We start from the raw sequence: 25,655 nt of genomic DNA, 5'->3' as shown, positions 1-25,655 counted from the left end.
GGCCTTCAATGTTCAGCAGCAATTAGAAAAGCATATGTAAATAAATCACAACAAGATGTACAGGCAATACAGTTGTAATAGTGAGGTATCATAACTTTCCCTATATTGACTGGAATTTGCCTTGGGGCATGAAGTTTAGATGGAGCAGAATTTGTAGGTGCATTTAAGGTAGCTTTTTGAACCCATATGCATATTGTCCGACCAGAAAATGAGTTGTACTTGACCTTGCCTCACAAAACTAGACTTTGCTTTCATACTTGATTTAGCATTGAACTCACCCATTCTGATTTATATTTCCTTTTCAGTCCTGGTGTATTAATCCTTTAATCTTGTGATACTCAAATCATTTCCCTGTTTACTCAGAACCTTAAGATCCAATTTTCCTAGCAGATCATAATCTATTAGGGACATTTTTGAGTAGCTTAATGAAGCTTTCAATGTTGCATTCAAGTATAAACATGTTTTCCTGTTTATATACATTGTTTTATTAAAGATTAACATCAACCACATTTTATGGGTAGGAACAGCAAATTTTCTGCCAGATCGACATACTATCATATTTTGTAGTATTCTGTCATTATCATTCCACCATTTTTCCACAATGAAACTCTGCAAATACAAAAACCAAATATTTTCTATTTGAATTCAATTCATAAATGAATCTCTGAATGCTAGAGAATACTTTTAAGTAAAAAGCAATATTTCAAATTGGGATCCTTAAAAGAAACTTCAGTTCTCCTATATTTGGAGTTATTTGTTTCAATTATCTGCAGGATCTTTGTCAACCAGCTAAGAATTTGACCACACTGATAATTTATTGACTGCAGCTTTCTAACCTGTCCTAGATCTTCAGATATACAGCTTATTTACGTATATTGAAATTCTGAATAGACGTCATACCTACATAAAATGATGGTGATAACCATACTTACTGATGTATCAAAATTACCTGGAAGTTCTTTGTGCAGACTAATTTTTAACCTCAGTATTTATACATAATAATGTAAAGCTCAACAGGTTGGGCTACGGCAAGAGAGATTCAGAGTGAACATTACATTACTTACCAGATCGAGGTTTGAGACCAAAAGGTACTGCTGAGGGTGGTGTGGAGAAGGCAATGAACCTACCTTCCTCCTGTGATAGAATACAATAAATTTTAACCAACATTATTTTTCGTCAAAAGCTTATGTCCAAAGCTTGCAAAGTTAAATATCAGCAATTCAAAAAGTCACTTTCTGAAATTTCTAATTGTACTCAAATTTATTTTCAAACCAACGTCTTTCAAACTATTTATTCAATTGCAGTGAGCACTGGATCTATCATATCCAGTGAATATATAAAAGCACAACTACTTTTCAAATAAGTAGCAAAAATAACATCAATTTAGTAATTTACAGCTCCTCAAGTTCAAGCTATAAAGGTTAATTATTATATTGCTTCATCAGTTAAGATCTTCAAAGAAAGCCAATTCTAATCTGATATATGCCAAACCATAAGAAGCTCAAGGGCATTATATCTAAAATTGATTTCAATTATAATCTACTATTTAAAAAATAGTCAAATCAAATGCTGTTTTCTAATAGAGTAGATTTCAGTTAATTGTGCCTAAAGTTAATCAGAGCAGCCGCTTATTTGGGACACTATGCTGCTTAACTGAGAGGAGACTTGCTGAATAGCTTCTAACTAGCGTCAATTGTGTGCAGTTGAGTGGCCATTAGACGATCCTTACAGCAATTTTTAAATAGTGTCAGTTGCATGTATTTATGTTCAAAAAGCAGTGATTTTTGTCAGAAATAGTTGGTGAGAAATAAGCAGCAAGACAATTTAGAACTGCTTAGCTCACTGCAGTTTCAAGTATTCAGGCTTGGAGCTGCCAGAAACAATCAAGAGCGAAAATGAAATGATTTCACAACTTCAGACAAGTTAGGACTATGAAGAATTTGAAAGCAAGGACAATCAGCTTGAATGTAACAATGAAAATTAAGATTTGGAGGATGCATTGTATGAAGGCAGTCTGATATCCACACTAGGATTTGCGTTGACTTTGTTCAGTACATTCAAAAGAACATGGCAGCATACACTGGATAAATACTTCCGTTGGTAACTGATAGGAACTAATACACAGTTTTATAGTACTATAGCAGTATTGGCAGTGTTCTCATTTGTTACTCAGTTAAACAGTGGTTTGTCCTTTTTTAAAAAAATATATACCTTTCTAACTATTCCCATGAAACTTCAGCTAATTGACACAGCTGCTGAATTACACCAAAATATACTGGGCCTGATGTGACCCAATTAACCAGCATTCACTGTATACGTCAGGAAGGTAACAGTTATCTGTCAAAAATCTAACTGTGGAAACAGAAATTTAAAAAATGTAGAATTTGATGCAACACCCAGACTTACATTGTGACTGTTTGAAAACTGGCTTGGCAATTGGATACAGATACAGCAATTTCCAAGGGAAAGGAAGTAAACAACCAGTAAATTCAAAGCTGCAGGCACTCACTCAGTAACTGAAGGGCAGCAATAGGGGTGAGTGCTGTTACCTCTCAACTCCAGCGAGCTGCATTGATTCTGACCTTGTGCTGTGTCGATGTTGTGTTGACACTTGCACCTCGTGGCCATAAGGGATGTCAGTGGGTGCTCTACTTTCCTTTACCATTTCAAAAAAGTGCTGATGGATTAACAGGCTAATGTATGGTAGCCTTCAGTGCAAATTGCAAAAGTAAAGTTGATGGACAAATCAGAGATAAATCAGATTTGCAGGACTCTAAGGAATAGAATAGGGAAAGGAACAGATGGATTTGGTCTGCTGGGAATCAGCATGGACACAGCAATCAAATCGTGTTCCTCTTTATCATAATAACCAATTTCCAGACGAGACCTGAGAGCACTTTTGTCTATGCCTATAAACACTGCAGGGAAGTGTCACAATCCATGGACGGGATGGAGACTGTCAAATGTGACGGAGACTTCTTCCAATATAATTCTTGTTTGCTCTGCGTATTAACAAGCATGTAAAACAATGAAGCCTCTAATCATAAACTATTTCAAATCTATATCAATAAACCATTCATGAAAGGGAAGGATGTTCATGCAGGTAGAAATGCAGAACTTGTAAAATTAAAACACAATAATCGTACACAAATGAATGGAAGCAGAATATTCAGGGCAAGATGGTAAATGTATAAATGCAGTAACAATACCTCAAAAGATTGGCTACGTATAACCTGGACAGAAGGGGAAGAGGATGTGATCTGAACAGGTGATGTCGAAGGCATGGATGTAGTTTCAATATCTGACTGCAAGGGTGAAAACAAATGTGAATAGAATAGAATAATTTGGCAATTGAGCAAAAAGCTAGACATAGTATGCTCCAAACACATTATTCTATTCTTAAAATATACAAAAATCATTTGGTAGCACACTAGTCTTTGTGAGAAATGACCTTGAACACAAAAATCTAGTCTGCTTTTCGAATATAATATTGAGAGCAATACTGCCTTACAAGAACTCCAAGATCCCATTGCAGTGATCCAATGGAAGATTATTTTGTAGATTATTAGGGGAGTTTTCCATGTCCTAGCAAACACTGACTTCCAAATCAACATTAAAAATATTTAAAGCATTAAAGCATTTGACATATACAAATAAGCAGTGCATTTTAGTCATCATAAATTAATTTTCAGTCCTACTTCAATAAATGTTGACATTATGTTAAACATTAATGAAAGTCTCTTTCTGTACCAAAAGAAAAATCTGAAGGAAGTAACAAAAGAAATTATTTTAACCCATTTCCTTTCTACATTGAGATCTGCCTTTTCACATCTCTACATCAGGAGCTGCAACATAATAAAAATGCTCAAAGACCTGGAGCTGATATTTCCTGTCTTCTGAAAAGACTAATAATGAACTATCATCTTAATACTCTGCAACATATGATATTCAACATGGAAAAGCTCGCGTTATACACTGCAATCAATTCTGTCAACACAAGAGGCTTTTGCTACAACTCATGTTAAATGATGGTGACAAGTCATCAATAATTTGCTGAACTTACATTAAAATTCATTTCATCAAAACTAAATCAATATTGTGTAGTTATGTGCAAATATGATCACTGACCAAAATCAAGTTGGGTAAGATGCTTTATTAAGACAAAAGGACTGTTTATATCTACATAAGGGGTTATTAAATTTGCCTAACCTTCAGTTTCAGTTGACTACTAAAAAATGCTGTATCTTCCATTTGCCTCAATGCCAAAGATAATACAGTGCCACAGCTAGTAAGTTCAGTCCTGACCTCCACTGCTATCTGAAAGGAGTTTGCACATTCTCCCTGTAACCCCTTAGGCTTCCTCTGTGTGTTACCATTTTCTTCCCACATTCCAAAGGTATGCAGATTGCTATATTAATCGTTCACTGTAATTTGTCCTTAATGTGATCTTAAGTTATAGAAAGTGGGGGCAGTAATTGGGAATCCACGGGGAATTAAAATAAAACTGATTAGTCTAGGGTTAGTGTAGGTCACAGATGCGATTTGAATGGCCTATTTCCTTGCTGTGTAATTCACTAACCTGACAAAAGAAAACAGCCCGATGCAGGGTTTAAAGCAGAATTGTTGACAATTCTTACCCCCTAAGACAATTCTTACTTGTCACACACCATATCAAATTGGCCTGAAAATATAATGCCACTTTTTAGTTGTTATTAGGTCAAAGCTGTACAAGTTCCTGCCCAACAGCATTTTGCCTTTAACAGAAGATTCAAGATAGGAGCTCAACACTACCAAGAATAATTTGGGGTGGCCTTGCCAGTGACGCTTCATCCTGAAAATAATCAATTAAAAAAACTAAATTACAATGATACAGTTCACAACTTGGACTGTAGTGTTCTTGAATACACTACACAATTTGGCCAAACCTTGCTTTGACCAGCCATCCTTCCTACTCTGCTTTTACTTCTTTCCATATTTCTTCATTTAACCACAGTAACTCTTTTGCATATTTATGCAGTCCTAAATACACAAATATTATTTGCCTCATTTATTTCTTGTGGTACACAATTGTTATCTCTCAACTGTAAAGTGCAAAATTAGAGATGACCAGAAAATGGCCACAAAGAATCTTGATTTGGTCTTGTTCATAAGTGGAAAATTTTGACTATCCCATCAGAATCTTATAACCATATAACAATTACAGCACGGAAACAGGCCATCCTGGCCCTTCTAGTCCATGCCAAATGCTTACTCTCATCTAATCCCACTGACCCACACTCAGCCCATAACCCTCCATTCCTTTCCTGTCCATATACCTATCCAATTTTGCTTTAAATGACAATACCAAACCTGCCTCTACCACTTCTACTGGAAGCTCATTTCACAGAGCTCTCACTCTCTGAGTAAAGAAATTCCCCCTCATGTTACCCTTAAACTTTTGCCCCCCCCCAAGTCTCAACTGATGTCCTCTTGTTTGAATCTCCCCTACTCTCAATGGAAAAAAAGCCTGTCCACGTCAACTCTATCTATCCTCCTCATAATTTTAAATACCTTTATCAAGTCCCCCCTCAACCTTCTACGCTCCAAAGAATAAAGACCTAACTTGTTCAACCTTTCCCTGTAACTTAGGCGCTGAAACCCAGGTAACATTCTAGTATATCTTCTCTGTACTCTCTCTATTTTGTTGACTTCTTTCCTGTAATTCAGGGACCAGAACTGTACACAATACTCTAAATTTGGCCTTACCAATGTCTTGTATAATTTTAACATTACATCCCAACTCCTATACTCAATGCTCTGATTTATAAAGGCCAACATACCAAAAGCTTTCTTCACCATCCTATCCACATGAGATTCCACCTTCAGGGAACTATGCACCATTATTCCTAGATCACTCTGTTCTACTGCATTCTTCAATGCCCTACCATTTACCATGTATGTCCTATTTGGATTATCCCTACCAAAATGTAGCCCCTCATGCTTATCAGAATTAAACTCCATCTGCCATCGCTCAGCCCACTCTTCTAACTGGACTAAATCTCTCTGCAAACTTTGAAAACTTACTTCATTATCCACAACGCCACCTAACTTAGTATCATCTGCATACTTACTAATCCAATTTACCACCGCATCATCCAGATCATTAATGTATATGACAAACAACATTGGGTCCAGTACAGATCCCTGAGGCACACCACTTGTCACCGGCCTCCAACCTGACAAACAGTTATCCACCACTAATCTCTGGCATGTCCCATCCAGCCACTGTTGAATCCATTTTACTACTTCAATATTAATACCTAACGATTGAACCTTCCTAACTAACCTTCCATGTGGAACCTTGTCAAAGGCCTTACTGGTCCATATAGACAACATCCACTGCTTTATCCTCATCCTTTCTTCATAACCTCTTCAAAAATTTCAATAAGATTTATCAAACATAACCTTCCACGCACAAATCCATGTTGACTGTTCCTAATCAGACCCTGTCTATCCAGATAATTATATATACCATCTCTAAGAATACTTTCCATTAACTTACCCACCACTGACATCAAACTTACAGGCCTATAATTGCTAGGTTTACTCTTAGAACCCTTTTTAAACAATTGAACCACATGGGCAATACGCCAATCCTCCAGCACCATCCCCGTTTCTAATGACTTTTGAAATATTTCTGTCAGAGCCCCTGCTATTTCTACACTAGCCTCCCTCAAGGTCCTAGGGAATATGCTGTCAGGACCCTTAAATTTACCCACTTTTATATTCCTTAAAAGCACCAGTACTTCCTCCTCTTTAATCATCATAGTTTCCATAACTTCCCTACTTATTTCCCTTACCTTACACAATTCAACACCCTTCTCCTTAGTGAATACCGAAGAAAAGAAATTGTTCAAAATCTCCTCCATCTCTTTCAGCTCCACACATAGCTGTCCAGTCTGTTTCGCTAAGGGACCAATTTTATCCCTCACTATCCTTTTGCTATTAATATAACTGTAGAAACCCTTCGGATTTATTTTCACCTTACTTGCCAAAGCAACCTCGTATCTTCTTTTAGCTTTTCTAATTTCTTTCTCAAGATTCTTCTTTATATTCCTCGAGCACCTCATTTACTCCATGCTGCCTATATTTATTGTAGATATCTCTCTTTTTCCTAACCAAGTTTCCAATATCCCTTGAAAACCATGGCCCTCTCAAACTTTTAACCTTTCCTTTCAACCTAACAGGAACATAAAGATTCTGTACCCTCAAAATTTCACCTTTAAATGACCGCCATTTCTCTATTACATCCTTCCCATAAAACAAGTTGTCCCAATCCACTCCTTCTAAATCCTTTCCCATCACCTCAAAGTTAGCCTTTCTCCAATCAAAAATCTCAACCCTGGGTCCAGTCCTATCCTTCTCCATAATTATATTGAAACTAATGGCATTGTGATCACTGGACCCAAAGTGCTCCCCAACACATTCCTCCGTCACCTGACCTATTTCATTCCCTAACAGAAGATCCAACACTGCCCCTTCTCTAGTTCACCTTGCATAACTTTAATTATATAAGTCATCAATAATTCATCATTTCTGACATGTAAAACCTTGTAAAACTTTTTTGCATCCTTGCCAAATCCCTGAGAGTCCTTATAATTTGAGAAATGCATATATATCTACAAATGTAGTTAGTCTAAAAGCTTCAAAGGTTCATTTTATTATAAAAGTATATAACTCTGAAATCCTTCAATTGTCCAGGTAACCACGAAACCAAGAAAAAGGTAAAACAAACTGTACAAAATTACAGATCAACAGCATCTGCAGAGAGATACAAGAGTTCAAAAGAGACAAGAAAACAAATGTAACTAAAGACAGTGGTGACAAAATGCAAACATTTCTAATAGTGGAGAAACCAGGCCAAATAGGGGCGATGCCAGTGCTGTTGGTGAGATCCAAGGGAGTTAAGGGAGAGAGGCTTGAGGCTTGTTCCAATATCTCTGTTGGCATAAAGTGAAGGAGACAGACCAGGCTAGAATCAGATAGAGGAAAAATTAGAAGTTTAAGATGGTACAAATTTAGCATGACTTTGATATCGAATAATTGGACAACTTAAGAAATAAACCCAATGTTTAGTTAATTCATGTAGTTGCCCTTCATATCTGTTGTGACATCTTGTGGCTGAAGTATTTTTAGTTTGTATCTGTTTTCTTTCCCATTCCATTCAGTTGCTTATTTTCCAAACAATGGTGTGATTTACTTATATTTTTCCTACCAAAACTTAAAATGGGTCCATGATTATATGTTTCTATTTTGTACATTTATTAGTGTGCTGCATGTTGTCCAACCTTCACAAATTTCAGTTATCTACATACCTAGCCCACATAATCTCAACTCAATCACTTCCATTTCAATATGATAATATCCTAACCATTTCAATCTTTCTTCTTGGCCAAAATTCTATAGTCTTGCAAATATCCTCAAATCTCAGAAGAACATTAAATAAAGCATCTACAAGTAATTTAGCCCCTATCATTCTGTGAATTTCCTTTGATGGAAAAACAACAAACGTGTTTATACATAAATCAAAGTTAAATGCAGGTATTATGAAATCAAGCAGCATAATGACTTTTGTCGTAAGAGTTTTGAGACAAGAATAACGATGTTTTACTACGGTTATAAAGGATCCTGTTTTTTTTAAATCCCAGCACCACCTTCTTGCTCTAACTTTATCAGGCTCCCCAGTTCTTGAACAGACAAATCAAAAGAATCATTTTATTCTGTGTGAAGAAATTTCTTCTCACCTTGGTCTTGAATAGCAAAACTTTATTTTGAGATTGTAATCCCTGGTTCCTGACACCCTAAACAAAGGAACCTCATCTTCACATCTTCCCTGTGAAGCCCCATAAAATTTTGAATGCTTCAGAGAAGTCACCTTCTCGTCTTCAAGACGAGTAACAATGCCAGTGTGGTCATGTCAAAAATTACTGACTTATGGACACAAAACACAAACCAATGAACTCCCACAGATTAGTTTACTGATGTATATAGGTAAATAGACTTGAATATTATTGATATATAATTTTGATCTTTCTCCTTCCCTTCCCCCCCACCAAAATCCAATGGAGTTTTACTTTACCAGCAACTCTACCTGATCAGAGTTTGCTAAAAGCTACATCACTTCTCAAGAACTCTGATGTTACTTAAGAGAAAACGTTTTATTCAATGCATGGCAATTACTCCTGATTAATCCATGCTTTCCTAAATGACAAATGGTCCGAGCAATTTAGAATTCTTTGCAGTAATTTAGCCTCCTCCAAGATCCGGGTAATTAGCTTGTAACAACTAACTATTCCTTTTTTATTCTGTAGAGAATAAAAGTTCCATGATACTCCAGCACTATACTTAAATACGGAAGGAAGGGAAAGAATGGATAGAATGATTTCCTTGATGATTTGATCTGTGGGAACTGCACCTGGCTACAGCTCCTGACAAATTGGGTCAAGCAAATGAAGAAGCCTGACATACTCAAGAACATCCACAATGCTGAGAGCATCATAGCACATTTTTACTGATGTGATCACACCTAAGTTGCATTAGATATGTGTGTGTGACCACCAGGAAAAGCAAGGCGAGTAAGCAGACAATGCAAGGCTGTTCTGTAGTTATTCCCCTCACTAACAGATATAGCTCATTGTATACTGTTGTGGGGATGATATACAAGGGTTAACAACTCTAAGCAGTTGTCTTAATGGACAACTCTAAGCAGTTGCTGAACATTATCAAGTGGGTGAACAAATAGCCAGAAGTCATTGTACACACTGGTACAGATGATGTGAGTTGAACAAGGGATGAGATCCTGCCCAAGTGTAAGTAGTTAAGCAGGACCTTGAGGGTAGTGATCTCTGGGTTGCTCCTAGTACCATGTGCTAGTGAAATAGAAAGGTAGGCCAGATAAATGCATTAATGAGGAACTGCAGCAGGGTGCAGGAATTTAGGTTTTTTCGATCAGTTACAATTTTTTGGGGGGTAGAGATACAAGACAAACGGGATGCACTTGAACCAGAAAAGGGACCAATATCCTTGCAGAGAAGCTTGTGAGTCCTGCATAGGAGGGCTTATACTAAACTGGCAGGGTTGCTGGACTGTGAGCAGGAGCAAGTTATGGGATAAAGCAGGAATAGTGAGAGCAAGTTTAGTAATCAAGATTGCCAGAGGCATAGTTAAGGGAAGGAAAATAATACTCAGTTAAATGCATTTATTTCAATGCATGATGCTTAACAGGCAAGGTCCACAAACTCAAATCATGAATAGTCTATGGGGACTGGGATGTTACAGCAATAACAGAAACCTGGCTGAGGAATGGCCAAGACTTGCAGCTCAAAATTCCAAGATAGAGATGTTACAAGTGTAACAGAGATACAGGTAAGTGAGGAGAGGCATCATCTTTTTGATAAGGAATAATGTAACAATAGAGCTTAGACACAACACTCTTGGGGTATTGTTCAAGAGGGCCATTTAGATACAACTTAGAAACTACTTAACTATTGACCTCCTTACCCACCTGCTCCTCCCCCAATAGTGAACAAGAAATTGAAAAGATTGTGGAGACATTGTTGATGGTTGTAAGAATAACAGAATTGTATTACTGAGAGATTTTAATTTCTCTGGTATTGACTAGGTCACCCAGAGTATTGATGACCTGGACAAGCTGGAAATTGTCAAATGTGTCCAGGAAAGCTTCCTGGCTCAATATATAGAGGGCTCTACATGGGAGGGTGCAATATTGAATTTCCTCTGAGGGAATGGCGCAGGGACAATCTGGCTTTAGTTTTGAGACAGTGATGACAAAGGATAGGACAGGCCACAGGTCAGAGTCCTAAAATGATTCAAGGTTAATCTGGGGGGAATTTGGTAGGATCAGGCAGAAGTTGATTGAATGAGCCGGTTTAAAGGAAAAGCAACTAATGGCAAGTGGGAGGCTTTTAATAGTGTGGTATCAAGAATCCACGGACCGGATGTTCCTGTTAGGGTGAAGGCTAAACCTAGCAAGTTTAAGGAATCCTGGTTGATCAAAGACACTGAGGAGCTGATCTATAAAAAGGAAGCATACACTCTTTGACGAGGTAATCAAAAGATGAGGTTAGAGCAGTGGGTATTGTCTATTTGGACTTTAGTAAGGCCTTTGACATGTGGTCCAACATGGCAGGCTGACCTGGAAGGTGAGGCCCCATAGAATCCAGAGAGAGCTAATAAAATGGATTCAAAATTGTCTCAGTGGGTAGGAAGTAGAAGGTAATTATTGAAGATTGTTTCTCCGAATTATGTTTGATGATTAATGGTGTACCACAGGGGTTAGTATTGGGACTCTAGTTATTGATTACTAATATAAATGTTTTGAAAGGGTTGGTCAGTAGCTTTCTAGATTACACTAAATCTGAAATTTATACTTCTTTCTCCCCTTGCTTTTCATCACTTTGATACAATTCATCTTAGAATTTACCCACTTCCAAAAGGCTAAACATAATATGTTCCTATAACTAACTGCCTCTCCTACATATTATATCTCCCTCAGTTATAAGATGTACATCATCCCTTTGATCCAAGATACTAATATTCACATCTTCTAACACAATTTATTTGTTGGTTGCCCGCTATCTAAGAAGATTGGGTTTTTCCTGATTGTTATTTTACCATTTTTCCATAGCCTCTATGGCATAGAACCCCAATAGGCAGACCGCAGGCCAGGTCCGGAACACAAGAACCAAATGTCTGGACCGTGCCAACCCACTGGCACTTGCTTGAACACACGTGTCATAACGTGTAAATGACGCTTGCGCTGTTCTAATTTATTTTAACCTCAACCCACACCATACACTTGACCTACACCCCCCCCCCCCCGTAGAGCGTGCGACTTTCGCTGGCTGAGCAAAAGCCGTGTGTTGGAGAGGGTGTGCGAGCTGCGCGATGAGCTTGTGTCATTTTTATCCAGCCTGCAAAGCCAAAAAGCCCAAGGATTTGAGGTTTTTAAGTGACAACAAGGTGATGGCGCATGTTCTTTTTTTGTGTGACATCATGTCTCATCTAAATCAACAATTATAAGGCAACAACCATACTGTTGTGGACACGTTCGAGGCAATTGAAGCTTTCCAGGTGGGGTGGGGGGGGGGGGGGGGTGGTGGTGGTGTGTGTGTGTGTGTGTGTGTGTGTGTGTGTGTGTGTGTGTGTGTGTGTGTGTGTGTGTGTGTGTGTGTGTGTGTGTGTGTGTGTGTGTGTGTGTGTGTGTGTGTGTGTGTGTGTGTGTGTGTGTGTGTGTGTGTGTGTGTGTATATAACTAATCATAATTAAATGGTTGGTTTTGGACTTATTTTGTTTCAAGAGTGCTGTTTTTTTCTTGTGTGATCCATAACACAGGCTTTGAGAATCTCAGGTTTAATTATTATTACTACTACTACTAATAATAATAATAATAATAATAGCAGCAACAACAATATTTGCCCATAAAACAACTTACTGGCACAATGAAAAAAAACCCTGGACGTTTTGGCCCTTGGCTTGGTATGCTTGACATAATTTGGCCCTTGTGGAAAACCAGTTGGGGAACCCTGCTCTATGGTTTAATTTTCACTTTTAGCTTCACTATGCATTTTCCATTCAACTTTCTGCAGTATAGTCATGAAAGATGTGAAATTAGAAATGCATACCTCATTTTCATATGCAAATTCCTCTTTATTCTTTTTTGAGGATTTTAGCTGCTGAAAAAAAGTACAACAAATGAGTTCATTTAGAATGTTGCTCAATCAGTAATATTTTGGTAAATAAAACATACAATGTAGATTACAGTACTTCAAAAATAAGTTACTCATGAAACATATCAGGATTCTTATAAACTGGACTGTCCAGGAAATTTACAGAAATATTGCAATACAACAAGACAGATAACTCTGGGAGACAACACACACAAAATTCCAGCATCTATAGATTTTCTCTTGTTTTGTCCTGGAAGTTAACACTTCCTTTTACAACTGAATCCTTGACTACTTGACTAGCAGAACACCATCAGTAAAAATAAGCAACATCACCTCCACTACAATTACCCTCAACACTAATGCCCCGCCACCTAATTAATCTCTATACATTCATGACTGTGTGCTAGACTCTGCTCTATCACTATCTACAAGTTTACAGATGACACTACTGCATAGGCCAATTCTCAAGTAATAATGGTTTGCAATAAGGAAGGAGTTTAAGAGCCTGGTGGCATGGTACAATGACAGCAACCTTTCCCATAATATATAAAAAAAAATTTAATTGAATTTTCAAATGGTTACAGAAGGAAAAAAATTCCTTCCCCCCTCCCCCCTAACATATTCCTGTAGAAAGAGGAAAAAAAAGAAAGAATGCCTGGATATCGGAAGATCCCCACATGCTCCATGGAGTTCATATTAGCTTTAGTATATATATTTATTTCCTTCCCCAAATAACCAATAATTTTATCTTCGGAGCACCTATATATTTAATCCTATCTTTTGTAAATAAGGGCGCCAAATTTTCAAAAATATTTCATATTTATCTCTTAAATTATAAGTAATTTTTTCAAGTGGAATGCAGCTAAAAGCTATATCTATTTTCATTTTTTTAATGTATGTTAAAATTATTTTTCTTTTCACCGGTCCATTAAGCCCATTAACATTAAAACTTTAAAAATTCAGTAAATTACCGGTAGTCATTATTTTTCACAGGGTTACTCCAGTCTATAGTAATACCTAACTTTTCAACTTTCGTAGTACCTTGGGGAATCTTTTTAAAATTCTCTGTGTTGCTATGTGTCTCCCCCCCCCCCCCCCCCCACCCCCTGCGATTGTCCAGGCAAAGAAAGAAAGATTAAACAAAAATAGATTATAAAGAAAAAATAACAAAATACCCCCCTACTAATGTCGTGAATTTAAAAAAAAACACAACATTACCCCCCTCCGTTGTATGGGTCATGGCAACTGCCATGATTACACACGTGAATCCCATAGCAATCGATCCGAAGTTCCCCCAGCTCCCCCGTAACATAAAAAAGTATATACAAGAGAAGAAAAAATAATATTACTACTCTCGATTAATATTTCTCAAATTTTTACCTTTCTCCCCCGTATCATATACGGTAATTAAGAATATATTTAAATATTCTTCTGTCCTTAAACATCCATCAACTCCATTCACTGTCCCTGTCTTCATCTTTAATCCGTTTCACTTTTAATTCTTTGGCTGTAGTTAGCGAATATTTAGGAGTTCTTGTGCAAATTCTTCTGCATCCCGATAATCAGTAAAAGATCTTCTTTTTCCGTCATCCAAAAAAATTATCAGGGTTGCCGGGTGGCGCAATATAATTTATAACCCTTTTCCCATAAAACTTTTATCGCTGGGTTAAATTCCTTCTTTCTCTTCAAAAGGTCATAACTTATAACAGGATATAAAAGAACTGTTTTCCCTTCTATCATCAATGGCCCGTTTCTCTTTCTGGCACATTGGGCAGCCGCCTTCAGGATCTTTTCTTTATCTTGATATCTTAAGCATTTTATCAAGATTGATTGTGGGTTTTGATCAACTTGAGGCCTTGATCTTAAGGCTCTGTGAGCCCTTTTAATTTCAATTAACTGGGTTCCTTCTTCTATTTCCAAAATTTCCGGAATCCATTTTTGAAAAAATTTATTGGATCCTCTCCCTCTATACCTTCAAGTCCAACAATCTTAATATTATTTTGTCTGCTAAAATTTTCAAGTACGTCCACTTTTTCCAACAACCATTTTCTTTCTGATGTCCAGGCAGAAATATTACCTTCCATTTTATTCACTCTATCAATGTTGTCTCCCGTTGTTTCTTCCAAGTTTTTAATTTTCTTGTCCATTTTGTCCTGTCTTTTCATCATTTTATCAAACATAATCTTCATATTTTTAATCTTTTTTATTACTTTTAATGCTTTTAATTCATGCATTATTTGCACTAAAGATTTTTTTATGTCTCCAATATCACCTCCAACCTCTTCCTGTTGCTCTTCATCTTTGTCTGATTTATCCAGAGAATCTGATTCCACCTCATATTCACTTTCACTTTCAGTTCCGATCATAGCTGGGATTTGTAGTTTGGGTTGCTCGCGTTTGCGCATGCCCCTTCCTTCACGCATGCGCAATTCCTGTTGCTCTTTTTTTTTGGAAACGGTTGATGTTGCTGCAGTTTCCTGTTCTGTATCGCCGGAGGTAAAATGAGCCCGCTGCTCTTTCATGGCGGCCGGCCTCGATTCTTTTCCAACTTGTGTTGTCTTCAAAGTAGTAGTTTTCTTCTGCTTCTGTTTAGGAGACATATCTTAAGACAATCCTGAGTAGTTTATAAGTAATTTTAAAAAAATATTTACTAACTTTTCTTCACTTAAACATTATTTTACTGGGTTTTTTTGTTACAGGACAGCTGCATTTCCACGTCTCGATCCTACGTCATCATGTGACGTCCCCCCCAACCTTTCCCATAATGTCAGCAAAGCAAAAGAGCTAGTTATTAACTTCAGGAAGGGGGTAGTGCACTTGCTTCCGTGTACATCAATGGCGCTGAAGTTGAAAGGATTAAGAACTTCAAGTATCTAGAAGTAAATTTCACCAATAGTTTGAGTTGGTTCAAACACATACAGTACCTTGTAAATGTATTTGGCCCTCAACCTTTTGTTCACATAAATGAGTATTAAAACCAGAGATGTTGATCAATTTAATGCAGAATTTTTATTTGTGAATTACATGCTCCACTTTTCAGTAAAGACCAAAAAACAGGGAAAATAGTAAAGCATTAAATTAAAAACTCAGAAACTGAAATATCAGCAGTTCAAAAGTAATCATTCCTCTTTGCTCAGTACTTAGTTATAGTCAGTAGTCTTTTTGCACAAGTCTTTATTAGCTTTGCACAACTGATAAGAGCAAAATTTTCCTGCTCCTCCTTACAGAACTGCTCAAGCTGTGTCAGGTTAGTAATGGGGCAGGCAGGCGTGGTGGATAGCAATCTTGAAGTCTTGTCAGAGATGTTCGATTGGGTTAAAATCAGGCCTTTGGCTGGGCCACTCAAGTAGATAAATTTTCTTAATTTGAAGCCACTCTATGGTATCTCTGGCAATGTGCTTTGGGTCGTTGTCCCACTGAAAGATGAACTTTCTCCCCAGTTTAAGAATTCTGGCAGAGGTTTGCAGGTTTTTATCCAGGATCTCTGTATTTAGCAGCATTAATCGTCCTATCAATCCTGAACTGATTTCCAGTCCTTGATGCAGAAAAGCATCCCTATAGCATGATGCTATTCCACCATACTTTACTGTAGGAATAGTGTTATCTGTATGATGTGCAAAATTAGATTCACACAACACGTACCACTTAGTGCTGAGACCAGTAAGTTGCACTTTAGTCTCATCTGAGCACAAACCCTTCTTCCACATCTTTATAGTACCTTCTAAGCGAAACTTTGTAAAGACTATACGGGCAAGGATAAGCTTTTTTTAAAAAAATATCCCGGTCTCCTTCTTTGCCATTCTGCCTTAAGTAAGCTTTTTGTGCAAGAGCTGTGAACTTCATCTCCAGTTACAGCCACTGACTTCTGCAGCTCCCTCAGTCTGGCATCAAAGTAGCCTCTCATACTAGTGCATTCTTCTCCGGTGACTAAGTTCAGAGGGGTAGCCTGACCTGGACAGTGTGGTTGTGGCTTCATAGTTTTTCCACCTTTCTACGATAGAGTGCACTGAGCTCCAAGGTATTCTCAGTGCCTTTGAGATGGTCCTGTACACTTCCCAGATTTGTGCTTCTCTATTATCATTTCGCAGATTTGTCTTGAATGCTCTTCTGTCTTTATTTTGCTTTTGGTCTGTTGAAAATCTACTGTACTGTTGGACTTAACAGAGAGAGGGGGTACTTATTCTTATGAATTCATTGAAAACGGGTGATCCTCCAACTTTCTACATCAACAAATTGATGGTTAGGTAACAAAGAATTGCATTTGTGGAAAGTTAGTGGTGTAATTAAAGGGGATGAATAGTTTTTCAGCCTCACAAATGTGGTTTTAAATTTTAAGTAAAATGTTACTAGGTTTTGGAATTTTTCTTTTAACTTGGCATGATGCATAATGTTTTGTATATTAGCACACAACTATTCTACCTCAATATATTTAAACTAAGAAAATAAGACAGTAAAATGTGAAAATAGTTGTGGGGGCTAGATACCTTTTCGATGCACTGAAGATGCCATGGCAAAATAGGGACCAGTATGTCTCTGTTGAACTTTACCAATTTTTTGAAATGCACCACAGAAAACATCCTATCTGGATGCATTTTGGTTTGGTACAGCAACTGCTCTGCCCGAGACTGCAAGAAACTGTAGAGAGGTGTGGACACAGCTCTACATCTACTTTTTCATGACCTTGCACTTTGTCTACCTACACTATCTCTGTAACTATAGCACAGTATTCTGCATTGTTATTGTTTTCCCATGAACCATCTTAAACAGTGCTGGAGATATAGCACAAAATTAGGCTTTTTGCAGGAAAAGAATACATTCTTACTTTTGGACCACTGGTTCTTGACAGAGCAGCATGGTTAACAACATTGCAGCCAGCTTCTTAAGCCCCATTAAAATTTTGCAAGTATGAATATGATCATCTAAAGTCAAAAGCAGACCCAGTTTGCTTAGTTTCTCTCATACATCAAACCAGGAATCAATCTGCAAGGGAGAACTGGCCTATGCATGATATTCTACATGTGACCCCCACTAGGGTAAGATCACTACAATCTTGTACTGAAATCAATTTGCTATAAAGATGAACATATCTTTTGCCTTGCTAATTGCTTCCTTTCCTTTAATTGCTAACTTTCAGGAATTGAAGAATAAGAACTCAACTTTTAAGCATCAACTAAAAAAATACTACCTTTCAATTTTTTTCTACCAGTGGATGAACTTACACTCTTTCACATTATGTTCTATGAACTTAATTATATCCTACAAGACTTCTGCCAATTCCTCAGTCTACACTGCCACCTAGCTCTGTGTAAATAACACATTTTTGTTACCATTCACAATTCCAGCTCTGAAGCAAAATGAGCACTGGATGAGAAGTCCACTGGAATGGACCTCTGTCCATACTGAAACCAGCAAAGGGTGCTTTAGGTTAAAAACTCCGTGCAGGAATGTTTGGACTTTATATTTTTAATTAGGTGTCAAAAGGATAACTAATAGTAATAACAACACATCAATGATCCTGAATGGGAAATTCTTTTGTTACAGCAGCAGCATTTAAAAACACGCTTAGCAGTGTGCAGACTTAACTAATAATAAAGCACAGAATAATGATATACACAATAATTTATGAATGTACAATCATATTGTACAAAGTAATAAAACATAACTGATATTATAAAACAATAGTTTTTACAGGCTCAATACGTTTGATGAATTCTAAAGAAATGTATATAAAGGTGACGACATTACATTTTCACACATCTTATGATTCCATAAAACTTACTTTAGATTTCAGTCAAATGCAATAGTGTCAATATCTGTACCTTTACCAGAAAATGGTCTTAAAGGGCCTATTAGAGGTTCAGTGTATGCTGGTCTCTAAAACTCAAAATCAACTGGAGTAATGTTGCCCACAAGTAACTCCAATGCCATTAAATGCAGTCAATTTTCCTTCAAAACTTCTCTACAGGTAGGCTCTGCCATTTTAAGGCATAGTAATTCAGTGAAGTCACAAAAAAGAAAATTATAGTGCACACAGAAGAAATTAGGTGCACTTTGATGTTGCCTAAGTTTGACAGGCCTAGGTTGCCTGTCATTTTATTCATTTATTTAGCGGTACAGTCTGGGGTAACCCCCGACAAAACTGATTAACTCTAGCCTAACCACAGCAGAATTTTACAATGACCAATTAACCTACCTTCCATACAACTTCCTCCCATACATCCCTCTGCAATTCCCTCCATTAGTTTCTTTATTGACATAGGTTGCATCTCATCTGGGCCAGGAAATTCATGCACTGCAAGAACAACTATCCCTTCTCATACTTCCGCTCTATCCAATCTTAGCTTATCCAGTCTCTCAATTATATCCCCATTTGCCAACAACCCAGCAGCATTACCAAGCGAGGTAATGAATGATATCAGGTACTCAGATATCTGTACGTCCTCAGTTTTTTGGACTGAGGGAGGAAACCAGAGCACCTGGGGAAAATCCAGATTCCATAGGGAGGACGTACAGATTCCTAACAGATGGCACTGGAACTAAAGTCCGAACTTTGGAATACCACCACCCCCCCACCCCCGCACCCCCGCAAGCTGTAATAGCGTCACGTTGACTACTACACTATCGTACCGTGCGCAATCTACCATAGATTTTCAACAGGAAAACGTCCACCATTTAAATGAGAAATGTATGGTACAAAATATTCCCTGTCAGAAATCTAACCACAAAAAGGAGAAATAAAAATGAAAATAAACAAATGTAGAGAAGGGATAGTCTATCAACTAGAATGCATGTTAACAAAGCATACTAGACAGCTTTGAATAAAGCCCAATTGAAACTTTACCATGACAACTTGTGGAAAAATGTTGTTCTTTTATAATCTTTAATAAAAACAGACCATAAACATTTAACAGAGAGTGGTGAACATGGTGCTGGGATGGTGGTAGAGGCTGATAACAATAGGGACGTTTAAGCCTCTTGGGTAGAAATGGACAGTTATGGACCACGTAGGAGGGAATGGTTAGACTTATCATGAAGTAGATTTATGTAGGTCAGCACAACATCGTAGGTTGAAGGGCCTGAACTATGCTATACTGTTCTGTACTCTATGCAACAAATGTAACACTTCAAATTATATATCTTTCATCACAAAGAATGAATAGTAATTGTTTTGGTGACTTTGGTTGAGAAAGTTACATTTGTGCAAGAGTCGAACCGTCCCAACTTAAGACATGTATTTGCACATTTGCTCCAAAAAGGTTTTTCCAAACATTATTTCACCCTAATTGAATCTTTTTTTGGTAATTCAAGTTTCTTGAATAGGATTTACATCTATCACTTATTTTTATAATTTTCTTGGAGAACAAAGATTTTATAAATGTCCTGAAATTTTAAGATACCTTCATCGGATCTTTTCTGATCTGCTTAATGTGTCTCCTTTCTTCATGATGCCATTCTACAGGTCGCTGCACCTCACCATACTTTAGATCTGTATTATTCACATCTTGTTTATCAACTTCGTCAGAAACACCTGTTGACTGTAATTATTCAGAAAAATGATAATCAGCAATAAAAAATACAGAACTACACAAATCATCAGTACTAGAGATTATAATCAAACCACATTGCTATTTCACTGAACTTACACCAAGATGTATCAATAATGCATTGTTCAATATGCACATGCCTGAAAGTGGTCTCTGAGAAATTTAATGATAGGTCAAGAAAACCTACAACTTATGTTGTAATATCCTGTTCATCTGTATTAGTCTGAGATAACAAAACACAGTTAACCCTGCAATCCTACAAGCAAACTCAGGGTATGTCAGTAGGGTATTATAAAGAACATCAGGGGTGTCATGTTTTGATAGCTGATGCTAGAGAGAGAGAGCTTGTCAGTCTACTGTACCGAGTACCTTTGTCAAACCTATGATGGCTAAGTACAAGGGTTGCCTATGTTCACGGCATTTTTCCTGTAACTGGCATGCTGTGAAGATCACATCTGCAATACCTCTAGATAGACACCGCAATTCAGGGAATACTTCTTCAGACAGTGGAAGGAGTTTTGGTTGGCAAGGATACTTGCAAGCACATTGCCTGTTGTTGACAGAAGGGAAATGCATCTGTAATTGCTATGATCTGCCTCATCTCTTTTCTTGAATATGGTCACTATTGCTCCATCCCTGAGCTCTGTTCCTTTTCCCAGACCTTCATGAGCAGGGCATGCATGTGGAGCAGGAGTGCTGGTCCACCTTCCTTGAGGAGCTGTGCTGGGATCTTGTTAAGACCAGTGGCTTTATTGTTTTTCAGGCTCCCAATGGCATTATGGTCTTTTCATACTGGGAGGTTTTCCTTTGTCTTCTCTCACAGATCTCTGGAGGAGCCTTTGCTTGGTAACCACTAGAGTTCAGCAGTGGTGTCATGGTTAAGTACTTGCAAGTGTTCTCACCACTGATATCCTAGGACTTACAAATACTGAGGCTACAACACAAAGTCGTGTCAGCCACAGCACTCAGCAATAGCAGCACTGAATCAAAACTTTTCACTGTTAAAACAGGAATAAAACAGGGCTGCATCATTGCGCCTGCCCTATTTGCCATTTTTATTACCGCCATCCTTCACCTCACTGGCCAAGATCTGCCACAAAGAATCCCAATCGGGAATACAATGGACAGCAAACATTTTAACCTCAACTGGTTGAAGGCCAAGTACAAGGTCAGCACCACTGCTGTCATGGAGCTTCAGTACATGGATGACAACACTATTTCCAAGAAGGAATTGTAAAATGAAAGAAGTACATTACCGTGGCTGACAAGTGAAGTCAGAGCCAAAGTAAAAGCAAAAGAGAGGGCAAACAAGGAAGCCAAAGCCAGTGGGAAGATAGAGCATTGGGAAGTTTTTAAAAACTTGCAGAAGGAAACTAATAAGGTCATTAGGAAAGAAAACATGAATTATGAAATGAAGCTGGCAACTAATATCCAAGATACTAAAAGCTCTTTTAAGTATATAAAGGGGAAAAGAGAGTTGAGGGTAGATACAGGACCAATAGAAAATAATGCTGGAGTTACTGTAATGAGAAACGTAGAGATGGCAGAGGAATTGAATGTGTATTTTGCATCAGTCTTATCAGTGGAAGACATCTGCAGTATACTGGCCATTCAAGAGTGTCAGGGAAGTGAAGTACATACAGTGAAAATTACGATTGAGAAGGTGCTCAGGAAGCTTAATGGTTTGAGGGTGGATAAATCTTCTGGACCTGATGGGATGCACCTTCGGGTTCTGAAGGAGGTAGCTGGAGAGATTGTGGAGGCATTGACGATGATCTTTCAAGAATCGATAGATTCTGGCATTGTAAATTGCAAATGTTACTCCGCTATTTAAGAAGGGTGGGAGGCAGCAGAAAGGAAACTATAGACCTGTTAGCCTGATATCAGTGGTTGGAAAGTTGTTGGAAAGTTGTTGGGAGTCGATTGTTAGGGATGAGATTACAGAGTACCTGGAGGCACATGACAAAATAGGCCAAAGCCAGCATGGTTTCCTGAAAGGAAAATCCTGCATGACTAACCTACTGCAATTCTTTAAAGAAATTACAAGCAAGGTAGACAAAAGAGATGTAGTAGACATGGTGTACTTGGATTTTCAGGTGGTCTTTGACAAGGTGCCGCACACGAGGCTGTTTAGCAAGATAAGAGCCCATGGAATTACAGGGAAGTTACTAGCATAGGTGGAGCACTGGCAGACTGGCAGAAAAAGGGTGGGAATAAAGGGATCTACAGTTGGGACCGCTGCTTTTTATGATGTATGTCAATGATTTAGACTATGGGATTAATGGATTTGTGACTGAATTTCCCGATGATACAAAGATAGGTGGAGGAGCGGGTAGTGTTGAGGAAACAGAGAGCCTGCAGAGAGACATAGATAGTTTAGGGGAATGGGCAAACAAGTGGCAAATGAAATACAATGTAGGACAGTGTATAGTCAAGGATTTTGGTGGAAGAAATAAATGGGCAGATTATTTAGTCAGAGGGTGGTAAATCTGTGGAATTTGTTGCCAGGAGTGGCTGTGGAGGCAGAGTCATTGGGTGTATTTACGGCAGAGATTGATAGGTTCTTGATTAGCCAGCGCATCAAAGGTAATGGGGAGAAGGCAGTGGGGTGGGGATGACTGGAAGAATTAGATCAGCCCATGATTGAATGGCAGAGCAATCTCGATAGGCCGAATGGCCTACTTCTGCTCCTATATCTTATGGTCTATTGCAGTACAATCTGAAGACCTCCAATATATGCTGAATGGCTTTGCTAAGGCATTAAGCCACACTGCCTCCTCTTCAATTAAAAAAAACACAAGTCCTATATCAGTCACTATACTGCCCAACCAGCCATTTATCCAGCCCTTGATAAAGGGTGATGATAATTATCCTTGAAAATGTAGACCACTTTCCAGACCTTGACAGCATTCTCTCCTCAAAAGCAGCCACTGTCTGAGTAATGCCAGTGGGGCCTATGCAAGATTATGGAAAATAATCTTTCAAGACTGTGATTTACAGACCCAAGCAAAACTTTTGCTTTATAGAGCCATCATTCTTCATACATTATTGTATGGAGCTGAATCATGGACCACCTACTCTAGGCACCTGAAAGCCCTGAATCAATGTGGAGGACGAGGGTGAGGGCGAGACACTGTGGTATGTCGAATAACTGGGTGATTGAATAGTTTTTGGGGTACTGCAACGAGTAATTTTGGGTTGGGGGGTAGTCGCCTTGCTGTTGCTTGTGTGTTGGAGGGGAGTTGAGAAGGAGCTTTGGGTTCTAACATTTTAAATGTCATTCCTGTTTTCATGGATGCCTGCAAAGAAAAAGAATTTCAGAATGTACACTGTATATATTTCTGACATTAAATATACCTATTGAAACATGTGGGTCAGTTCTCAACATATAAAAACTTGGTTCCATGGTAGTCCAATGGTTAGGATAAGGTGCTTTCACTGGCACGACCTGGGTTCCATTCCTGATTAGGGAAGATTATTTTGGGTACCACGGTAGCTTAGCAGTTGGCATGACACCATTACAGCTTGGGACATTGGAGTTTTGTGTTCAACTCTAGCATCCTCTATAAGGAGTTTGTAATGATTGTGTTTACCCCAGGGACTCTGGTTTCCTCCACAGTCCTAAGACTTGCCAAGTAGGTTAAGTGGCCAATGTAAGTTGTCCACGATTGGGTTAGAGTTAAATCAGGTTTTTCGAGGGTGGCATGCCTCAAAGAGCTGAAAGAGCCCTCTTCCACACTATATCCCTAAATAAACAAACTTGAGTCACAGATTTATGAAAAGCAAAACTTTCTAGAGAAGCCGATGATGAAAACACAAGAGATTGCATATTTTGTAATTTAAAAAAATAAAATCAGCTGAGTCTATGTGATCAATCAAATAACTAGTCAGGCATCAACATTAGTGGAAAATGAGGATAAGGAGCAGAAAAGATAAACCAACACAGCTTCAGTTGGAAGTGGGGTCAGATGAGCTAGCCAGCTCAAAATAATACATCAAGTACAAATGGACAATCTGAGGACTGCATGTGCAACAACAATGACTTAATTGAAGATTGTGCAAACTGATAGCAGTTTAAAAGTTTAATTGATTTGTAATAGTGATTTGATTATTGATTGTATGAGTAAAATATATAACATATAGTTAAATCTTTGATGCAATTGAGTTAAAGAATTATGCTACATGGAAATAGGCCTTTTGGCCCATCATGCTCATGCTGACAAGTGAACATCCATCTCTATTAATCTTACCTTCCAGCATTTGTCCCTTAACTTTTATGTCCAGCCAACTTCAGGGTTTGTCTAGACATGTAATTGCTGTCAACAACACTGCTTCCACCATTCTCTCAGGTAATACATTCCATACACTCACCACTCTGGGAGGGCAAGAAAGAGTTCCCATCTGATCCCCATCCAAATCTCCTGCAACTTACCCTATGGTCTTTAGTTTTAACTACAACTTATATGGGAAAGTCTCCTGCAATCTACCCTATCTGTTCCTCATCATAATTTTAAATGCCTCAATTGTATCCCCTCTTAACCTCCTCTACTCCTGAAAGAACAGACCTAGACTCTCCAGCCTCTTCTCATAATTTAAGTATTCTATCCCAAACAACATTCTGGTGAATCACCTCTGCACTCTCTACAGTGCATTATTTCCTTCCAATAGTGAGGCGACTGGAACTGTATGCAATACAAGGTTTATAAAGTCAAAGCATAACCACCGTGACATGTAATACTCCAACTATTAAAGGCCAACATCACACAGGCCTTCTTAATCATTTATCTACCTGCTCTGCCGCCTTCAAGGATTTTGACTTGTACACGAAGGTTCCAATGTTCCTCAGTACTTCCAAGGATCCTTCTTTTCATGCTGCATAACCTAGCCTGAGTAGTACTCCAAAAATACATCTTCTCATTTATCTGCATTAAATTCTATCTGCCACTTCTCAGTCCATTTCACCAACATATTGCAAACACCCTGTAGCCTGATTACTCTCCATACTGACAACAACTCTTAACTTGGTGTCATCTGCAAACTTACATATCATGGTCGCTTACATTCACATCCAACTCATTCACATTTATTACAAACAGCAAGGGTTCCATCACCAACCCCAATGGAACATCATTTATCCCAGGCAACCAATCACAAAAACAACCCTCTACCATCAATCATTTACCTCATACTACCAAGTCCATTGCAGATCCAATTTACCCTGATGGGTCCTAATCTGTTCAACCACTTTCCCATGAGGGCCTTATCAAAGTAAGTATTGAAGTCTAAACCATATCCCCTGCATTACATCGTCAGTACACTTTATATCTTTAAAACAATCAGATTGGTCAGGCAGGATCTATCCTTGACAAAGTCATGCTAGCTA

General features: G+C 38.1%; 1 protein-coding gene across 8 annotated transcripts in view; it reads right to left on the bottom strand.

Moving 5' to 3' along the window:
• LOC140734464 (leucine-rich repeat and calponin homology domain-containing protein 2-like) overlaps nt 1-25,655 on the bottom strand; it is a 225,786-nt gene that overhangs the window by 76,046 nt on the left and 124,085 nt on the right. For 5 of the 8 annotated variants that reach the window (XM_073058441.1, XM_073058443.1, XM_073058444.1 and 2 more), the window contains 4 exons: nt 20,126-20,263; nt 12,684-12,734; nt 3,210-3,305; nt 1,065-1,134 (listed from right to left, as the gene is read on the bottom strand). In XM_073058441.1, the coding sequence (XP_072914542.1) occupies nt 1,065-1,134; nt 3,210-3,305; nt 12,684-12,734; nt 20,126-20,263 (355 nt within the window). The remainder of the gene's footprint in view (nt 1-1,064; nt 1,135-3,209; nt 3,306-12,683; nt 12,735-20,125; nt 20,264-25,655) is intronic. The other 3 variants (XM_073058442.1, XM_073058445.1, XM_073058446.1) reach the window with 3 other exon arrangements.

The sequence above is a fragment of the Hemitrygon akajei genome, chromosome 10 (genome assembly GCF_048418815.1).
Source record: "Hemitrygon akajei chromosome 10, sHemAka1.3, whole genome shotgun sequence".
Lineage (NCBI taxonomy): Eukaryota > Metazoa > Chordata > Chondrichthyes > Myliobatiformes > Dasyatidae > Hemitrygon > Hemitrygon akajei.
This window is presented reverse-complemented; position numbering and strand designations above follow the sequence as displayed.